The sequence below is a fragment of the Spinacia oleracea genome, chromosome 3, assembly GCF_020520425.1.
Source record: "Spinacia oleracea cultivar Varoflay chromosome 3, BTI_SOV_V1, whole genome shotgun sequence".
NCBI classification, from domain to species: Eukaryota; Viridiplantae; Streptophyta; class Magnoliopsida; order Caryophyllales; family Amaranthaceae; genus Spinacia; species Spinacia oleracea.
In genome coordinates, this window is record NC_079489.1 from 24,218,785 (window position 1) to 24,233,333 (window position 14,549).

At 44.7% G+C, this 14,549-nt stretch overlaps 1 protein-coding gene across 1 annotated transcript; it reads left to right on the top strand.

Moving 5' to 3' along the window:
- The first annotated feature begins 1,631 nt into the window (after positions 1–1,631).
- Positions 1,632–1,967, top strand: LOC110791176 (uncharacterized). Its single transcript, XM_021995924.2, has one exon. The coding sequence runs from the start codon at positions 1,632–1,634 to the stop codon at positions 1,965–1,967; it is 336 nt and encodes a 111-aa protein (XP_021851616.2).
- The last annotated feature ends 12,582 nt before the right edge of the window (positions 1,968–14,549 follow it).

Here is a 14,549-nt window from a genome sequence, read left to right on the forward strand (position 1 = left end):
TTGGTTATACAAATTTTTATTCCGTTCGGAGTGAGATTATTTCTACTGTATCTCTTTTTTCTGTATGTGTAAGTATGTATATGGTATTTCTTCCATTGTAATCGTACACATCTATGTACCATTCATTTTATTTGTTTTCTGTATGTGTAAGTATGTATATGGTATTTCTTCCATTGTAATCGTACACATCTATGTACCATTCATTTTATTTGCCTCAAAATAGTCATTTTTATCCAGTGGTGGATTATTTATTTATTTATTTATTATTATTTATATAAATGACAGTTTCATAAAATTGTTCTTATATGGAACCAAGCCCAGGTTACTGGAGCTACTCAAATTGACAACAATCTCACTAAATCCACGACTTGGTCTCGACCACAATCCTACATCTTGATAAATCCAACTACACATACAATCTTACGTCGGTTGCTCATGAATCTCACAATTTTATATTCAAGTTGGTGAAGAAATGAACTTGTGACTTGGAGGTTACAAAGTCGAACCTCGCAGCTGCAATACCCGGAAGTGGTTCAAGCGTGACATGTAAAGGTGAGCTGACTAACTTGAGATAAATGCTAATTTAGTAGGGCCTTTCTCCTACTAGAAAAATGTACCAAAAAAGAAACCCGAACTTCAAATTAACATGGTCTGGTTCGGACATTGGATTTAATCCGAATAACTTACACTCCAAGGAGAAGGGCCGGGGTACGTAAAAGACTTAGAGCATGTACATTGGTTGACTCTTCAAAAGAGCTCTTGAAGGGTTCTCCACTCTCTCTCTACCACTATTTCTCTACAAGACACACTCAAAAATTCATTCCTAAAAACACCCAACATTGGTTGGTTTCTCAAATGAGCTCTCCATTATCATTTTTACCATTTGGTGGTCCACAATTAATTGTCTTTTAACCAAAGTTACTATCCACTTTTCAAAGTTACTCCCCATTTTTCAACAAGAATCAATTGTTGAAAGGCTCTTGGGCAAGAGCTACCTTGAAGCAGCTCTCCATGAAGAGCTACTCAGATCAAGAGCCCCTCAAGAACTCCAATGTTGGCCAAGAGATAGTTCTTGTTGGAGAACTACTTGGAGAGCTACTTGAAGAGCCACTCCAAGGGTTTTTTTTATCTGTCCATAGATATGATTAAAGAAAAAAAAAGTTAACCCATGTTTTGTAACAAATTTCTACAATTATCAACAAACAAAGATAAAGTTGTCTAAAGGTTCATCTTCTCCCTGAAGCGACCCATCAAGTCATACCAACTGTATAGTACATTAACTTCAAAATTTTAGATATATCGTCACTTTCCTTTTTGGTACATAAAGCAAGCATGTTTGTTCCAAACTTACACAACACAAAAGCAACAATGAAAAAGTTTACACAAACATCATAGTAATAACACTTAGTTATTTCGCTTAATTATTCTTTTGTTGCAATTCATATTGGGATTTTCCTTGTTTGTTTCATCACAACAATTAAATCACAATGCCTAAAAAATCAAACATATTTGGTCTTCTTGATTGCATAAACACATGCCAAGATAACACCAATGGCGGTTCGAGGCTCGGGACAAGGGTATGGAACTTAAGTGATAGTTCTATTGAGCTACAAATAAGGGTAGGATCAATAATGAAGAAGGTACATACCTTGAAGCCGGGGTCATCGAAGCGACTTAAGAGCAAGAGTATTTATAAAGCTTATATGCCTCAATTAGCTAATGATCAAAATGGTGATCATATGTATAACAATAATAATATAGTGGTTAAAAGGTATGCATATTATTATGATGAGACATGTGTGCCATATATATGGATACATGATGCAGGATTAAGTTTTTCAAGGAAAGTTAACCAGCAATATATTAGCCTTGAAGATCTTAGAGATTGTTCTGAAATCAAGATTTTTAGAGACCATCAAAAAGGGTGTATTGGTGTTCGAAAAAAGTTTAAGGCTGATTTCTGCTAAACATAAATAATTTAGGTTTTCTTGTGTGCTATGATTTCATGTTTTTTTCTAGGGAATATGATTTTATGTTTTTAGATTTGCTTAAGATTTGATCTAGCTATATTTGTATGTATATCAGTATATGGTGTGACAAACTGTTCAAGATTTGAGACTAATATATATTAATGTGCTTAATTCTATCGATCCGCACAATATATGCTTGATTGTACTCAGGCAAAAGTTTTTTTTTGTTTATTATGGAAAATTAGTTAAATACAACACAACTCTGTAAAGTTGTTTTTTGTGTAACCTCAAATTTTCAAATTTGTAAATTATTCCGTACAACCTTAAACTTACATATCCACTTTAAATTACAACCCTCAACAATTTTCCGAGGAAATCAATCGAAATATAATGTAATTAATCTTATTAAAACATAATAACACAATATCCTAAAAAAAACTAAACAAAAAAAAATTACGAATAATTTCTGATAATTTGTTTTCATTTTTCTTTAGAATTATTTAATTTCTGTTTAGAGCTATTTTGGAACCTTTTTTTTATTATTATTTCGGGATTATTACTCCCCCTGTTCAATAATAATATTCCAATTTAGAATTTTGATACTATTCACAATTGAAGTGAATTTTAATTATTAATTATTTCAAATACTCCATCTGTCCCAAATTACTTGTTACACTTACCTTTGCACAAAGTTTTAGGTGATAAGTGGTTGTTTGGTTATCAATTGTTATTTTATTGAAAAAGTAGTTGTAATCTATAGGAGTTAGTGTGGTATTTTTTTAATTGAATGAGAGAGTTTGTGGGAGGGGGGGGGGGGGGGGGGAAATTTAGTTGGAAGAGAGAAAATATAAAAATTGTGAGTCATTTCTAATTTAGTAGTGTAATAACTAATCTGGAACAGACGAAACAGGAAAGTGTAACAACTAATCTGAGACAGAGGGAGTATAAAAAACATACTATGGAGGGAGTATAAAAATAAAGTGTGTCAGGACCTGTTCTGCATGAAATGAAGGTCGTTTAACTATTGGATGAGCCTTTCATTCACGAGTAGTAAGAGAGGAAGAGCGCCAAGGACGACCAAAATGTTGTTGAAGTGCTAATACTCCCTTTTGCAGCTAAGTTTTGTAAAAGTAGAATTCAAAAAATTTAGGAGTCTGGATCCTCTAGAGTTTTAATAAACCTCTACGAGGTAGAGTTGTATCTAAACCATACATTTTCAAATCAATGGCTCATATTAGTGGGAAATGGAATCAGATGATGGATATTGATGAGAAAAAATAAGGATGATTTCGGAAAGATAATATACGAGCCATAGCTCAACTCTAGAGTTTTAATAAAACTCTATCTTCTAGAGTTATTTTAGAACTCTAGAGGATCCAAAACCATTACTATTCACTCAGAAATAATATCAGCATTTGCTTTAAAGGAATCAAAAGTCTAAGACTTGAGCAAAAAAAAGAGTATAATTTTGCTGAATCTTTCATTACAGATACTCCACACTTCCACAGTACAAACTAGATTTCAAGGTCAGGAAATAAGTGTGTTGAATTGGCAGATAATAGTTGAGTGTTTAGTTCAATAATCCATCACTTGTTTTTGCATTCTTAACTGGATTCATTCTTTTGCAATCAACTCTTTCATCATGGTAGTGTTGTTTCCGATTTATATTGAATACGGAGTAGTATCAATCCGATCATATGATAATTAGTTGATAAGGAGCAATGTCATGCATGCTCAATTGCTCAGGCTAGTTTACCAATAAAACATCCATTATTTTGCACCTTTAATCACTAGACGTAGTGTTCCGGTGTTGTAAAGGTGGAAACAATGGGATTCGAATGAAGGCCCCTTTCGTATGTGTTGAAGATCTTGCTTGCTTGAATGAGTCGAGTCCGAATTCACCTGCACAAGAGTAAAGTCACTAGCCACGGGGGTGTTTCCGAGGAAAGTCCCTCCGATGCCTAAGTAAGAACGATGCTCGGATTCTAGAGAGAAGTTCTCTAGAAGAGTAGTCTTAAGGCGATAAATTGGACGTCCCTTGAGGTGTGAGCCTTGGCGGCCTATTTATAGTGCTTGCATAATAAATGCCCATAGGTCATTTATTGCTATTGGGCCTTGGGCCTTAATGGATGGCTGAACAACCATTGTGGTAGGTTTGATGCTGTTATTGAGAGCCATTGGGCTTTGGACTTAGTGGCCCAATTGAATATCAATTGGGAGCCCAAACAACATGCCCTCCAGACCCGGTCCATTTAGAATTAAATGGGTGGGTTTCCAGCTGTCAGAAGTCCAAAAGTTCCCTCTCTTTTTTAAAAAGGGATGATTTGCATTGATGACAAGTGTTGGGACTTGTATTGTGTTGTGGAGATCGTGGGTTGAAAAGAAGTTGGTGCGCCTTTTCTCTCTATAAATACTGGGCGCAAAGCTTCCTTCAAACCTTTACTTTCTCTCTCTTTTACACAAACTTCCTCTCTTTTTCTGGTGATCGCAGTTTTCGAGTTTCTTCAGATCTACGGAATTCAGTCAGCTTTAAACTTCGGGAACTTGTGTCGTTCGCTTTGTCGGCGAATTCCGCTTCGTAAAAAAGGTAACTTGTTTCTGAATTTTCCTTACTTTTTCGTTCTTTCCTCTACTCCTCAATCTAAACCCTAGACCGAGATTTTGCAACCATGGCGAAGAATAAGGGCAAGAGTAAGTTCGTCGTTGGCTCTTCTAGTGAGAGGGAGGATGTGCCTTCGGGAAGGGTACAGAAAACTTCGAGGGGTTGGCCTTCGGAGAAGCTGGTGGAGAAACTTCGAGGGTCTGGTGTGTCTGAACGCGCTGCTTCTGGTAAGAAGGCTGGTTCTTCGGGTGTCCGCCGTCCTTACCCTGAGTTTCCAGTTCATTGGACTGAAGCTGATCCGAAGGGTAAGTATGCTCCGATTTTGCATGAGACCACCAAGATTGATGGTCCGTTGGAGAAATCAGTCAGTGGTGACTGGTTAGTGGAGGCGAAGCTGGGGAACTATCATCGGAAGGCCGAGGAGCTATACGGAATCCAGCATGCCTTGGGGTACTGGTGTGAACTTCCCGATCAGGAGCGTCCTCGGGTGACTCATCCGCCGAAGGGGTTCATCTCTGTGTACACTCATCACTTGGAGAATGGCCTCCGCTTTCCCTTGGATCCGTTCATTTCCGAGCTCCTGGTGTCGTACAACATCAGTTTGGCCCAACTTACACCCAAGTCTATGAGGCACATCATCGGATTTAGATGGGTGTGCGACTTCGTTAACTTTCCCTGTTCTGTCTCCGTTTTTAGGGATCTCCACGATCTGTCTTTCAATCATGCTTCCAAGGGTGATGGGTATGGTTGGTGGACCATCATCAACAAAAAGTCCCGAAGGAGAGGGGAGCCGAACTACATTACGGCATACCCTTACCTCAGCTCCGACCATAAATGGAAGACGGAGTGGTTGCTTGTTCGCGTGCCGACGGATCCGAAGCACCCCAATTTCTATCGCCCTCCAAAGTGGTTCGTGAGTCCTGATCCTGATATGGTGGGGGTGGCTGCTCCGGATCGTAACCATCAGCACTACGTGGATCTCCTCCAGTGGTTTTTGGCTCGGGAGGATAACTATAAACTGCCGTCTAGCTGGCTCCCGAACCTTAACTACATCTTGCGGGAGGACATTCTTGCTGTCGCCGGTTTCAGCAGGATTTTTGACAGGGGTAGGTGTCTTTCGGCTGGGACCGTGTTTCAGTGAGTTTGTCCTCCTCTTTTTCCTTCGTTTTATTGATTCGTTTTGTAATTTGTTTTTGCAGAGTACGGCTTTAGCTGTCTTGATCCTGAGATTTTGGGCATTTCTTTGGATCTGCGAACTATTCACGACTCGGCTCCTGATTACAAGTTCGGGAAAGAGAATCCTCGTAATCCTCGTCTGAATGATTACGTGTTGTCTCCTTCCGGCGTTGCTCGGATATTCGAAGTTCGAGCCGATCCGTGGGATTCTGCCTCCTCTCCCGAAGTTGTTCCAGTGAAGGTCGTGCTTCCTCTTTTAAGGACAACTTCGGATCCAGTGAGTGTTTCTATCGGCTTGGTTTTTATTTGTCTTTACTTCTTCTTTGGTTGGTCGTCGGTTAACGTCTTGGTCCTGGACCATCTTTTTAGGGTCCTGGGACTGACGCTGTGCCGCGTGCCGTTCCTTCGGTTTCATCCCCGGCTCGGATAGATATCTCTTTATCTAGGAACCGGGTACTTCGCCTTTTTTCTTTATTTCCTCTTTTGTCTTCCTCTGAATTTATTGATCCTTGGTCTTCTTTTCTTAAGATCAAAGGAAAAGGAAGGGTAGCACTCTTTTGAAGTCTTCTGCGCATCCGAAGAAGGCGAAGGTTTCTCAGCCCTCGAAAAAGGTATTTGCTCTGACTTAGGAGCTTTCTTGTAGTCCGTCTTTTTCTTTTCCGAAGTTGATCCTTAATGCTTGTTTTGTAGGAAACGGCTTTGGAAGACATGCCTCCTCCTAAGAACCTTCTTCACTTCATGCCCTTGCCAAGGCAGAAGTTAAAGAGTGTGGTGGTTGCGGAACCGCCGCCCGTGGATCAACCATTGGCTGAGGAAGATACCATCCCCTCTCCGCTGAAGCCGTCTACTGCTTTAGGGGTCGAGATCCAGGATATCACCAAGGTGATGGAGGCGATCGAGACCGACTCTGTTCCTAGCTCGGATGTCCCTATCGTGGCCGGGGAGAAAGAGGAATCTGCTGACGTTCCTCTCGAAAGAGAGAGAAGTCCAGATAAGGAGACGGTGGATCTTACGGGCCCTGATGTTGAGATCCCCGAGGCTGAGAAGGATGTCCCTTCTGCTGAGGAAGAGCAGCCCGAACAGGGTCTGACGAGGAAGAGGCGCCACTCCACTTTGGGTTCTACTTCGACCTCGGCCCTGGATAGGTTGATCCATGCTGACCCTTACTCGGATGTTCCGCTGAAACGAATCCCCGAGGAAGTAAGGGAGGCGATGGCTCGCTTTGCCAGGGCTCCGGTTTTGGGGGAGGATCCCCTGGCTCACGTGGGTTCTTTGGTGGGTCCCGAAGCTGCTCGGGAGAATCTACTTCGGGCCAATCCGTAGTGGAGGGTTCCTGGAGCTGAAGAGAGGAATCCGGCTATGATGGCCCAATACTACCTGAATGAGGTAAGTGTTGGATTTCTTTTTGATTTGTCTCTTTGTTTTATGCTTTTCCTACTTTTGCTTATCCTTTCTTCGCTCCCAGGCTGTCTTCTGGTCCTCGTTCGCTTCCGAGTGCAGCTCGGTTGAGGAGAGACAACTGAAGAAATATCAGGAGGCTTATGCTCGTGATATTCCTATCTTGGACCAGAAGGCTGGGCAGCTCTTCTCCGAGCTTGTGGAAGTCAAGCAACTGTATCTTAAGTACAGTCGCGAGGCTAGAGTTATTGCTGAGGAGATCGGGACCGAAGTTGGTAAGCTCACCTTCCGAGTCGAGGAGGATGCTGAAAAAATAGCTTCCTTCGACAAGGAGAAGAAGGACATGGCTCAAGGAGATGACGTCTAAATTTAAGGCGGCTGATAAGGAGAGCAAGGATGAGGAGGCGAGGCTTCAGCAGTTTGTCAAGAATCGGGAGATGATTCAGAATCAAGCTGACAAGGTGCCTGTTCTTCAGCTTAAGATCCGAGAGAAGGATAAGACCATTCGGAAGCTGGAGCAAGACCGAGCTGACCTCTATACTGCTGATCAGTGTAGAGAGCGGTATTGGAATGGTATCCTGGGTGCTCGGCGCATGTTTGCGAAGCACATGCCTCATTTCCCTTGGAATGAGAAAGTTCCTCTCTGGATGCGGGCTCAGGATCACTTGGTGGAATGTCAGGCTGATCGAGACGAAGCTGAAGCTGAACGCCAAGCTGCTCTTGCAGAGGCTCGGGCCCAGAAGGCGATTTCCGAAGGTGATACTACTTCTGGAGGTTCTTCGAAGGATGATCCCCTAGGGGCTGTTCCTGAGACTCCCAAGAGTTAGGGATTCGGGCAGTCGTCTTTTTCAGAGTCGGTCGGTTCTAGTTGAGGACTTCCGAATGTGTGCTTGCCCTTCCCCCTTTTGCCTCGGCGCTGCGCTGTACTTGTTTCTTTTTGCTTTTTAGTACTTCGGTAGGCCGGTATCGTCTGTTGATGGCTGCCGATTTTAACTGTTTCATTTTGTTTTCAATTTTTGAGGGTCCTCGGGTGTGTCCCGAGTTGTTTGATGTATTTGTACTTCCCCCGAATATTGAATAAAAAATGAATGTTCGTTACTTGGCCGCTTCTTTTCAACTTTTTGCACTTTCCGAAGTTTTAAGTCTGCCTTTGATTCTGTAATTCTCGAGCTTTTCTTTTCTTCGTGGACTTGTTGAGAAATCCTTTGATTTCTGTGAGTTCTTCAAATCCGTAGGTCTGCTAAGAGACTCTTCAATTTTACGAGTTCTTCAAATCCGTAGATCTGCTAAGAGACTCTTTAATTTTGTGAGTTCTTCAAATCCGTAGATCTGCTAAGAGACTCTTTAATTTTACGAGTTCTTCAAATCCGTAGATCTGCTAAGAGACTCTTTAATTTTGTGAGTTCTTCAAATCCGTAGATCTGCTAAGAGACTCTTTAATTTTCAGACTCTTCAGATCCGTCGATCTGCTAAGAGGTCTGAATTGTTCTTCCGATCTCTTGTGGTTCGGAAACCTGGGCAAGAGATCGCTAGCCTGCCTCTTAGTTATGACTTTGGCGATCCGGGGATCTGAGCCGAAGTTTTATAACTTGATTTGAGCGACTGTTTGTTGCGAACAAGTTTTATCGAGGTATCGCGAATCCGAGGATTCTGGACGATTCCCCGAAGTGCGTGATTTGGTCATTTCTTGCATTTTATCAAGGAATGGGCAAAGTCAACCTGTTTTTAGTCTCGGATTGATCAGATCCGAGGCAGCATGCATATAAAAGGACAATGAATTTTAAAATATAGAGATAGGTTTAATGAAACGCATGGTGCCATAAAAGGCTTTCCTCTTCTCATTAAACAACTTACTTGGATTACAGAGAGGTTATACAAAATATTTCTTGAGAACATCGGTATTCCAATGGTTCTTCAAGATTGTTCCATCTAACTGTTTCAGCATAAAAGTGTCTGGCCTTTTTTCAGAATGGATGATGTATGGTCCTTCCCAGGTGGCTGAGAGTTTGCCATGGATCCGTCCTTTCTGAACCGAGGCGGCGTTTCTGAGTACTAGATCTCCGACTTTTAGGGGTCTGGCGTTGACTCTTTGATTGTAATGCTTGTTGACCCTCTGCAAATAAGCTGCGTTGAGTGTCCTTGCATCATTCCGAGCTTCATCTAGTAGGTCGAGAGCTTCAGACAGAAGTTGATCGTTGCTTTCTCCTTGGAGTCCATCATATCTGTTGTATGCCTGGATCCTCAAGCTTTCTGTTCCGATTTCCACAGGGATGACAGCCTCGGATCCGTATACTAGGTGGAACGGTGTTTGCCCAGTAGCTTCTCTCTCGGTGGTCCGAAGGGACCATAACGTTCCGGGTAGCTCTTCTAACCACTTGTTTTTGTCATCCTCGACTCTTTTCTTGAGTGCGTTGAGGATGAGTTTGTTTGCAGCTTCAGCTTGCCCGTTGCTTTGTGGGTGGCAAACCGCCGAGTAAGCTAAGTGTATGCCGAATTGTTTGCACCATTTTTGCAGCGGGGTGTTGTCGAACTGTTTCCCGTGGTCGAAGACCATTAGTCTTGGTATGCCGAACCTTGTGATGATGTTCTGCCATATGAACTTGCGGACCTGAGGTTCGGTGATGGAGGAGACAGCTTCGGCTTCGATCCATTTGCTAAAGTAGTCGACTTCTACAATCAACCACTTCTTCTGGTTTGTAACTGAGGGGAAGGGACCAATGATGTCTAACCCCCACTGTGCGAATGGTAAGGGATATAGTGTTGATTGTAGGGTTTGAGCTGGTTGATGGATAGCTGGTGCGAACTTTTGGCATTTCTCGCATTTCTTTGCCATCTGCTTTGCTTCGGAAACCATAGTGGGCCACCAGTATCCGGCCCGAAGGGCTTTGTGTGCCAACGTCCTGCCTCCGATGTGGTTTCCGCATATTCCGAGGTGAATTTCCCTTAGGATATAGTCAGCGTCGGTTGGACCCACACATTTTAGCAGTGGAGCGGAGAATGATTTCCTCATGAGCTCTCCTTCGGCGTCGATGATGAACCACTTGTTGAATCTCTTCAGCTTTCTCGCCTGTAGCTTATCTTCGGGAAGTTCTCCCCTTTCTTTGTATGCAATTACTGCGTCCATCCAGCTAGGTTCGGTACGTAAACTGCATACTGTGGGGGGTGGCAAGTCAATGCTTCTCTCTTGGTGAACCTCCACGTGGACCGACCTATTTAGGTCGATGAGTGTTGAGCTTGCGAGTTTTGACAGTGCGTCAGCTTGCGTGTTTTGTCCTCGGGGAATGAGGATGACTTCAAAGGATCTTAACTTTAACGTTAAGGATTTAATTTTCGCTAAGTAAGCTGTCATGCTGGGCCACTTGGCCTCATACTCCCCTCGGATCTGGTTGGCTACAAGCTAGGAATCAGTTTTGAGACAAACATGCTCGGCCTCCAGGGATAAGCAAAGCTCTATCCCTGCGATTGCGGCCTCATATTCGGCCTCGTTGTTAGTTGCTTTGAATCCGAACTTCAATGCATACTCTATGCTTTTTCCTGTTGGGGGGATTAATACAACTCCTGCTCCTGAGCCGTTTACTGTGGAAGATCCGTCAGTGAAGACCTCCCAAGTGCTTTTCGTATCATCCAGCATTTCTTGGTATGAGCACTCGGCCAAGAAGTCTGCCAGTGCCTGTGCCTTGATGGCTGTCATCGGCTGATATTTGATGCTGAACTCTGATAGCTCGAAGGCCCAGGCAGCCAATCTTCCTGACCTCTCTATTTTGTCGAGTACTTTCTCGAGTGGTTGGTCGGTCAGTACTGTGATCTGATGGGATTCGAAGTATGGCCTCAGTTTTCGTGCAGCTACCACCACTGCATATGCAACTTTCTCGATGAGCGGGTACCGAGTTTCGGCCCCTGTGAGTGTTCGGCTGGTGAAGTAGATTGGCTGTTGCTTCTTCTCTTCCTCCCGAAGAAGCACTGCACTGACGGTTCCAGGGCTGACTGCAACATATAGATATAGGGTTTCCCCTTCCTTTGGTCTGGCCAGTGTCGGCAGTTGGGCTAGGTGGGCTCTGAGCTGTTGAAAAGCCTCTTTTTGCTTTTGCTCCCATATCAGCTTGGGGTCCACTTTCCTAGGGACCCCCTTTTTCTTGATTGGTTATGCTTCTCCCCCGGGGAGGCTCTTTGGTTTTAGCGCTTTGAAGAAAGGGGCTCCCTTATCCGAGGCTTTTGATATGAACCTTGTTAGTGCGGCTAACCTACCGGTTAGCCTCTGCACGTCTCTCTTGGTCCTCGGCTCGGGTAGATCCAATGCTGCTTGGACTTTGTCCGGGTTTGCATCGATTCCTCTTTCGCTCACCATGAATCCGAGGAACTTCCCTGACTTCACCCCGAAGACACATTTTTTCGGGTTCAGCTTCATGCTGTATTTCCTCAGATTTCCGAAGGTCTCGGCCAAGTCCTTGACATGGTCTTCCTCGATGCTTTTTACGATGGAGTCATCCACATAGACCTCGACGTTCCTCCCTTTCTGGTCGGCGAAGACGTGATCAACTAGCCTCTGGTAGGTAGCGCCGGCATTTTTCAAGCCGAAGGGCATCATTTTGTAGTTGAACACTCCTGCACTCGTGATGAATGTTGTCTTCGCCCTGTCGTCGGGGTGCATGAACACTTGATGGTAACCTGAGAAGGCATCCATGAAGCTGAGCAGTGCATGGCCGCTGGTAGAGTCGACCAATTGGTCTATCCTCGGCAGGGGATAGCAGTCTTTGGGGCATGCTCGGTTCAGATCTGTGAAATCCACGCACATTCGCCAAGAGCCGTTTGCTTTCTTGACCATCACCACGTTGGCCAACCATTTTGGGTACATGCATGGCTCGATGAATCCAGCTTCCTGCAACTTTTTCACCTCTTCGGCGATGGCTTTGTTTTTCTCCGAGGAGTAATTCCTCTTCTTCTGTTTGACTGGCCGAGCTTCAGCGTTGACGTCCAGCTTGTGACAAATCAACTTCGGATTTATCCCTGGCATATCTGCTGCTGACCATGCAAAAATGTCTTTGTGATCCCTGAGCAGTTGGATTAAATCGATTCGGAGCCCCAAGCTTAGGCCCTTGCCTATTCGGACGCTCCTGTCTGAATCCTCTTCGAGGAAGATATCCTCCATTTCTTGATCTGGCTCGGGAGATAGGGTTTCGGGGCGGACATCAACCTCCGCGGGAGATAAGCTGCTCGTGCCTGCTTTTCTCCTCTTTGCCTCGTTCTCCTCTCCTGGGGCATCTTTCTTTTCTCCCTCAGGCTCGGAACCGTCTCCTAATTTAGGCTTTCGGATGGCGGTGTGGCAGGTTCTTCTTGCAACCTCTTGATCACCTCTAATTCGTTCGGAGAATCCTGCGTCCGAGACGTATATCATCAGCTGATGGTACGTGGATGGGACTGCTTGCATCTTGTGAATCATGGTTCTTCCCATGATTACGTTGTATACTGAGTCGCAATCCATCACTAAGAATTCGTCTCGAAGGAATTTTGCTGCTTGACCTTCGCCTACTGTGACTGGTAGGGTGATCTTTCCGCGAGGGATAGCTGCGGATCCGTTGAATCCGATCAGGGGGTAGCTGACTTTCGCCAATGCTTCCTCTGACTCCTCGAGGATCAGTTGCTCGAAGCAATTTCTGAAGATGATGTTGACGGCACTTCCTCCGTCGACCAACAATCGGTGTACCTTGTGGTTATTGAGGTCCATGGAAATGACCAAAGGATCGTCATGTTTGTACTGGACCCCGAAGCAATCATCGGCAGTGAAGGTCATGTTTGGGGGGTGTGGTTGGTTATCTCCCACTGCGCTGAAGTTGACTCGATGGGAGAGAGCTCTTAGGTGTTTCTTGCTGGCCTGGTCAGACCTCTGTCCCCCGAACATCACTAGGATGTCATTCTTCTTGTGCCATGTTGCTTCGTAAACCCTTTTCTGGGGTTGCTCGTTTTGTTTGCCGCTTGCGGCCTTTTCTTTTTCCTCCCTTCGGTCTAACAAGTATTGTTTCAGGTAACCTCGGCGAACGAGGTCCTCAATGTTGTCTTTCAGCGAGTTGCATTCTTCAGTGTGATGACCGAAGTCATCATGAAACTCGCACCATTTGTTCTTGTTTCTCTGAGCTGGGTTGGACTTGAGCTTCCCTGGTAGCTTCCACTTCTCATCATTTCTGTTGAGGCTAAAGATTTCCTTTCGGGGCAGAGTTAGTGGATTGTAGTTAGCGTATTTGGGTTGAAGTTCACCCCTTCTCCCGTCTTTCTTCGGGCTCATATCCCTAACTCCTACTTTCTCCTTCCCTTTCCTTGAGCTTCCCTCGGGCTTGCTCTGGACATTTTTTGTGTCTCTCGGATCCGACGATCCTTTCAACCTTGCAGCAGCTTTGTTGAACTCTTCGGTTCTGATGAATGCATCAGCCATTTGGAGCACGTCGGCTATTTTGGAGGGGTTTTTCATTGAGAGTTTGTCACGGAATTTCCCTTCCTGGAGCGCGTGCTTCAAAGCGAAAATGGCCACGTCTGGCTGCAAGTTTGGTATGTTTGTTGATTCCTTCATGAATCTGGCCATGAATTCTCTTAGATTTTCGTCTCTTTCTTGTTGGATTGAGGTTAGTTCTGCGGTGGTTCGTTCAGGGCGATTGTTGCTCACGAACTGCGTGCAGAATCTCTTTTTCAACTTCTTCCAGCTTTTGATCGATCCCTTCGGCAGCGATCTAAACCACTCTCCCGCCACTCCGGTTAGCGTGGTTGGGAAATACTTACACCAACATGCTTCGGAGTAGGGGCTCAAGAACATTTGCTGCTCGTAGGAGATGATATGATCCCTCGGATCTGTGGTTCCGCTATATGTCAGGTGTGCTGGCAGCCTCACCTTAGGGATTTCTTCCATGATCAGCTCGTCCGAGAAAGGGGATGACGTGGGAGTCATGATTCTTTTCCCGAGTCTAGCCCTGATGCCTTCGTTTGCCGAGGTTCTGTGATTAGAACGCTCGGGCGTACGATGGGGGCTAGGGGTTCGATCATGCCTCCTGTCTCTTCTTCTTTCTCGGCTACTGACCTCGGGCCGTTCGCCGGATCTACTTGATTCGCCTACCCCGAGTCTCGTATGGATCGAAGGTCTTAACCTTGAATGGACCGAGGGCCTCAACCTGCTGAGTACCGAGCTTCGGATCCGAGTGTTACGAGTAGTCGATTCGCTCTGGAGAGCTGTTGGAGTAGGCGTTGGTCTTGCAAACCAATCTGGTTGTTGTTGTGCTCTTTTTTTGGTGTCCCACGTGCTTTCCATCCATCTCGACGTCAGGTGTGTTCCTGTCAAGGGTGGGAGCTCTCGTTCGGGTCTGGACACCTCTACACTGGGTGGCTCATTCAGCCGTCGCCTGGTCCTCCTCTCCTCTCTACGG